This window comes from Emiliania huxleyi (genome assembly GCF_000372725.1).
Source record: "Emiliania huxleyi CCMP1516 unplaced genomic scaffold EMIHUscaffold_28, whole genome shotgun sequence".
In the NCBI taxonomy this organism is placed as follows: Eukaryota; Haptophyta; order Isochrysidales; family Noelaerhabdaceae; genus Emiliania; species Emiliania huxleyi.
In genome coordinates, this window is record NW_005199926.1 from 983,357 (window position 1) to 989,665 (window position 6,309).

Sequence of the window (6,309 nt, forward strand, 5' to 3'; positions counted from 1 at the left end):
TTGGGGGTTGCGGGGCATGGGGCCAAAAAATTTCCCCCCTCAGGGGGGGGGGGGGAAATCCCCCCAAAATCCTTTCCCCAAAATCCCGCAGGAATCCCCCCGGGGATTCAAATGGCCAGTCGAGGTCCACCCAAAAATTTTTTTTGAAAGGGGGAGGCTCCCGTTTCTCCTCCCGAGGTCAAAATGCAGGGGCAGGGGCTTTGGGACCCCCAAAAGGCCCCCGTCCCCCTTTGGGGGGGGTGGGGGGGGTATTAGGTCCCCTAAAACCCGGGGGGAACAAATTTGATGGCGGGGGGGTTCCCCCCCCCCCCCCCCCCCTCTTTCCCCCTGAGTCTCCCCCGTGTGCCTCGTGGCATGCATGGTGGGCCTCTCCCGGCCCTCTCCTCCACAAACGACCGCTGCGGGCAGGCAAGCACCTCCCCGCCCCCCCCCCCTCCTTCATTCTTGGACTCATCCGTGTGAATCCACGGGCAGGCGAGCACGGCCCCCTCTCCTTCCCCTGGGCCGCGCACGACGCGCTGCTCGAGATCGCGAGGCGTGCGGCGAGGCCGGCTGCGGCGCCGCCTCCCTCCCTCCCTGCGGCAGCAGGGGCGGAGGGCTCGCTCGCGGGCAGCAGGGGCGAGCGAGTCATGCGCGAGTTCAACAGGATGATGCGGAGGCTCAACGCGCTCGACCCAGCTCTGGCCGGCAGCAGGCTCGATAATTGCGAGCGAATCAACCACCTCTGTGACCATCGCGGCATCATCACCACCAACACAAGGGCATTGGCGCACAAGCTGAGGAAGTGGAGAAACTTGGCAAAGGGGGCGGCGCAGTCCGAAGCGGAGGTGGCGGCGTGGGAGAGGGAGGGCCCAACGTGCGAGGAGGCGATCGACCAGGTGGTGGTGGCAGTCGAGGCCGAGCTTTCGCGCCTGTGCGCGGATTCGGACATCTTGTGGTAATTAGGTTAACCACCAGCCCGGATCTTACCGAGTTAGTACCTTGTTATGTAGACACTGGTATCAGTTTTCTCTGTCAAAGTGTCTACGTAATTCCTACCATATACCCCTAGACTACGGTAGACTGTTAAAACCCAGGAGTACAACCGTGTAGGGAGCGTCGTACCTCGTGACGGGCTTCTTCGCCGTGGCGCCACGGGCCGCGGCGGCGCCGCGGGCCTGGACCTTGCGTTCGGTGATGTACTCGAGCAGCCCCGCGAGGGCTTGGCGCACGTGGGTGGCGTGAGAGGAGCGGACATGGCGGGGCACGGCACAGTCGCTGGTCTGGTGGCTGCCAGCTCGACTCCGGGAGGGCAATGGGGTTTTCTTTTTCTCGCAATCTGCAGTGTATGTGCATATGTGTACACTAAGCACACACATCGGGGTCCGAACAGAAAAACACACGCAAGAGGAAGAAGAACGATGTGTGCGAAAAGGTCGCTCGCACGCGCGGGCTCGGACTTGCCCGCCAAAAGAAAGCCAATTCTTGACTTGGGCCCTCGGGGAGGCCTGCGGGCGGCCTTCTCTCGAGGTCTCGAGATACAAAAAGCGGCAAGGCTCGGACGTCCCCCCGGGCCAGGTCGGGAAGATTGTCCGGGACGCTCGCAAATCGGTTACAACGGCATCGCGACAGATTGGCAGCATCTCTGCAAACAAAATGCGAGCCAACGGCATCACGACGCACGTTCTCGAGGCCTACGACAACGAGGCGGGATGGTCGACGCTCTGGAGCAGGACTGGCAACCAAGGCGACGATTGGCTCGATGCTGCAGTCATCCTACCCGCCTTGACGACGAAGGTGCGCTTCAACGGCCGGACGGGGTCGAGCTGGAGCTCGTCGCCCCAGCGCCTCTCGCGAGCCTCCGGCGAGTCGATGTCGGCGCCGTCCGGGTCGTCGTGTCCGGGCGTGCCGATGGCGGTGAAGGGCTTGCCTAATTAATAATTAATAATCAATAATTACAATACTAATTAGGCGTGTCGATGGCGGTGAGGGGCTTGCCGCGGTCGCCGAACCAGCTCAGGTTGGCGTACGACGTCTTCTTAGTGCACGACTCGCTCCCCGCCTGCAATGATTAATTATCAATTATTGCAAGAGGGGAGAGCGCACAGCGCAGAGGAGGCCGAGGGGCAGGCCGCCAGGCAACGGCAAAGGGAAGGCAGGCGGAGCGGGAGCAGGGCAGCATTGAGCCCAGGAAGTAGCGTCCCGGTGCGCCCGCCGCCGCGTCGTCCATCTTGAGTGACAAGTAGAGGAGAAGACGATACACAGACAAGAGTGAAGAGAGAGTGAGAGCTTGGCACGTCGCACGGCGAATGGCGCGCTTCGTTCTCTCGAATCTAGGGCGGGCGTCAGAGAGAGGCCGTGGCGGCGATTTGTTTTCTTTTGGAAACATCCAGAGGGGGAAAGCAAGCCAAGCCATCACTGGCCGCCAAGGTCTGACCGCCCGCCTCTCTCCTCCCACCCACGCGCGGGCGCGGGGCGGGCGGACAGAGCGCGCGGCTGCGCGCCTGCCCTGGCCGCGGGCGTCCGCGCCACCCGCCCCCGGCCGGTCGATCTCCCCTCGAACCTCGCTTAGCCTCCTCTACCAGCCTCCCGCACGAACCCTGTCAGCAGAGTCTGCCTCGCAAGGGGGCGCGCCGCATGCGCGGCCGCACCTATGTCCTTATTCCCTCGGCGGTCGACGGCGACGCCTGCACGTCGATCAGGAGGTACAGGTGCCCATCGCCTTGGAAGTCCACGTGCCTGCATCAGCCCGGCCTAGTACTCGTTGTGCCCACAGGATACGGGTAGGAGGAGTAGGACACGCAAAGTGACCCCGTTGCGCTTGCCTCTTCCTTGCTTGTGTGCTTGGGTCTCGATCGAGGGTGAGCGAGCGAGCGAGCGGGTGGTTGGTTTGGATGGGCTACGCGAGAGTAGGGTGTGTGTGGTGCGTCGAATTATTTATCACATGTGAACCGCTCATGTATTTTCTTCTCAATAACAGCTCAAGAATTTTGCTTTTGGCGAGGTAAAAGTGGCGCGAGAACAGTCGATGCTCGGATTCGCATATAGGTCATGGACACAACAACCGTGATCATCTTGAGCGACAAAGCCAAGAAGCTGGGGCCGCCAAAGGGCAAAAAGCTTCGGAAGCTCAAGTACAATGGGGCGAGAAGAGACGCCGGGAAGCACGAAGAGGCTGCAAAGGCTTGCTCGGTACCCGCCTTGGACGCAATGGAGCGCTCGGTACCCACCTTGGACGCAATGGAGCGAGGTTCCACTGCCTCGCCAGGCAGCCAGTCCGCCACAAGTGCCTTTGGCACTCGGTACGTCTCTGACTCAATCGTCGACAAGACATTATCGTGGTTAGCATTCTTCGTCGTGGTGATGCCAATCGGCGGGTTTCTCATCATCACCGGGGTGGTTTCAGGGCCCAGACACTTCCAGAAATTCGCGTTGTGGTGTCTCACCGGCCCATTCCGCAGCTCGCTGCTCGGTGTCCTTCTGGCACGGATCCCCTCCATCGTGTACGACTTCTTCTGGAACGCGCTCGAGTTTTTGGGAACGTTTGAGCAGCGCATGTGGACCGACAGCCTCAATCCAGACCGGCGCGCGTATCTCGACGGCTCCTTTGGACGCAATCTCGTGCTGTGGGACACAATGCGTATTGGAGACTACGATCTGGCGCGCGAGATTGCGCTCGATCCGAAGCGTAAGCGCGCCGCGTGCCTAGATGGCTGGCTCATCAAGGGTGCACAGCTGCCGTACGCGACCAACCTGCCCCTCTTCTTCAACACCGGCAGCGAGTACCACTCGGCCTGGCGCACGGCCTTCAAGCGCCACATCACTGCGCCCGAGTCTGTTGTGGCCAAGCTCGCGAATGGTGGCGAGGGCGCTCGCGAGAAGCTGCGGCTGCGGCTCGAGGCCTGGCTGGGGCCAGGCTGGGGGTCGATCAAACCGCCCAACTTCCCAGGCAGCAAGTGGCTGGTGCAGCCGGTGTTTGAGACGCTGATGGGGATTCTCTTTGACACGGAGGAGCTGCCTGAGGACCTGATTGAGAAGGTCGCCGTCTACACCACCGCGGGCGCAATGTACTGGCTGCTAGCGCCCTCGTACCCGCCTCTCTTCCAGACTGCGGGGACGCTCGCGCCACTTCGCCTCAAGGAGTACCTCTACCTCAACCACAACGCAGCCAAGCCAGATCAGCTGCGCGGCCGCGCAGTGGACTGGCGCGCGATGGCGGACGAGGTGCCCGGGGTTGAGACCGTGACGGCAAACGCAAACGGCGAGCGGCCGCCGGACGGTAGCGAGCCGCCCGTGTTTTGCGACTGCATGGGCGGCTGCTGCCTCCGCTGCATGCTGGACACGGGGGAGAAGAATGCGACGAATCAAGGCCCCTCGAGAGCGGAGGAGAAGGTGGATCGGCTGCTGGACTCCGTCTGCGTCGCGATGCTTCTCGCAGCGACGGCGGGCACGACCACAGCAACAGGAAACGTGCTGAAAAAGTTTCTCCACTTCCCCCAGTCCTTCTACTTTCCGCAGTTTGGCTTCAACATCTTTGGCTTCGGGCTGGCGCTCAACCAGCACGACTGGCAGGTGTACAGACCCCCCCTCCCCCTCCCCCCTCTCCAGCTTGACGCGCGTCGTCTCTTCGCTGTAGCCCGATGCGGAGGAGATGGCGGCTCTGTACCGTGCCAACCCAACCGACTTTGTCCTGGAGACGCTACGACTCGCGTGTCCTGTCGCCGGCTCGCACAAGGTGCTGGACAAGCCGATGGTCTGCCCCTTCATGAAGGACATGGTCACGCTGCCAGAGAATACGGTCCTCGTCGCCAACTACGGATCCGCGCACCTCGACCCGAAGGAATGGGGCGACGACTGGCGCGACTTTCGGCCGGGGCGCGCGCCGCGCGACCGCTACCTGGTTTGGAACGGCCCGTACGGCGGCTCGGCGCCGCGTCAGTGCCCGGGTGAGGAGCTGTCCATGGTCGTCATCACGACCGTCATCAGCGCCTTCCTGGACAAGTTCATGCCCGACGGGACCATCAACACCGATGCGACACCGGCGACAGCAGCAGCGTCGAAAGAGACCTACACCGATGACCAAGTCGAGAAGGCGCATACAGAGCGCGAGGAGCACCCGCTGAAAAAGTGCTTCGAGTACGCTAGGGGCAGGTCACCGCCCCTCCCATCGAACTGAGCGGTGTGTGGCGCTGGCCGGTGCAGTTTTGCGCGGCCTGCGAGGTGGGGCGAGTTTTCCTTTTGAGAGTCTGTGTTGTTTGTGGCGCGGGCTAATCGTAAAATCTCATCAAAGTTACTCGCGCCGGCACGCGCGCAATTTATAGAGCTCCTTAGTACATGACTTCCGGCAGTACCACTGTGTCTATTGGATCGCTCGCGCAAGCGCAACGACCCTGGCACATGCAGAGCTCGAGCAATCGGCCCCTTATCCACAGGTCGTTGCTGGCAGAGCTGTCCGTCCCGCCCGATCTCCGACGTGGCGACTCGCGCAAGCCCGCGGCGATCCGCTCCGACGTCAAAGTGGCAATGGACGGCGATGGTGGCATGAGGTGCAAGCACCGAAGGCCGCGGCGTCTCTCCCAAGCGGACGCGGGTGCGGAAGGGTGCTCTCCGGCGGCGCGACCGCAAACGCTCCGCCACTGATCAAACCGAGGGATCGCCGCGGGCGGACGAGTGCGCAAGACCGCGGTGTGACATCCGGCGGCGCCGCGGTGGCCGCCGAGAGGTGGCCGTCGAGAGGACAGCTACAGGACGCTGCTCGTCACCCCCATGCCGGGGTGGTGCAGTAGTGCAGGACGAGGGTCGAGCCCGTCTGGTGGCAAGGGCGCGTGCGCGGTGCTCAAGTGGGCGCCCTCCGGATTGTGCGCGTGTGTGCGCGTTTGCGCGTGCGTGCGGTGTGCGAGTGCGCCTGAAAGCACTGCGCCACATCGCCCAGGGTCTCATCCAACGGCGGGGCGAAGGCCGTGCTGCAGTAGAGGAGCAGCGGTTCGTGCGGTGCGATCCCGAGCTGCTTGCGCAGCTGGTCTGCAGTCATCGCAATCGTGGTGGAGGCGGAGAGCTTGAAAGTGGAGCGCTTCAAGATCGGCGCATCACCGGCGTGCTTGAATGTAACCGTCACCTTCCCGTCCGACGACAGCGAGCCCGCGAAGGACGCGAGGGCGGTCGACATTCTCCGCCACGCCGAGCAAAACGCAGCCTTGAGTGCTCACGCTCACGCTCGGCGCCAACCGGAACCCTCCCGGCCCGCCGGATTGGTGCTCTCGGGGTGGCCCGGAACCCCTGTGAGCACTTGAGCACTGGATAGGGTCGATTCCGCATGGTACGGGACCCCTC

The 6,309-nt window shown here is 63.0% G+C and overlaps 2 protein-coding genes across 2 annotated transcripts; one reads left to right on the forward strand and one right to left on the reverse strand.

Moving 5' to 3' along the window:
- Positions 1 to 476: 476 nt before the first annotated feature.
- Positions 477 to 941, forward strand: EMIHUDRAFT_354652 (hypothetical protein; the record flags this gene model as incomplete). Its single annotated transcript, XM_005776472.1, has 1 exon — positions 477 to 941. A coding segment is annotated over one exon (465 nt), but the record flags the coding sequence as incomplete, so codon positions are not given.
- Positions 942 to 5,887: 4,946 nt separating this feature from the next.
- EMIHUDRAFT_48776 (hypothetical protein) lies at positions 5,888 to 6,097 on the reverse strand (the record flags this gene model as incomplete). The annotated part of the gene is made up of 1 exon (XM_005776473.1): positions 5,888 to 6,097. A coding segment is annotated over one exon (210 nt), but the record flags the coding sequence as incomplete, so codon positions are not given.
- Between the last annotated feature and the right edge of the window lie 212 nt (positions 6,098 to 6,309).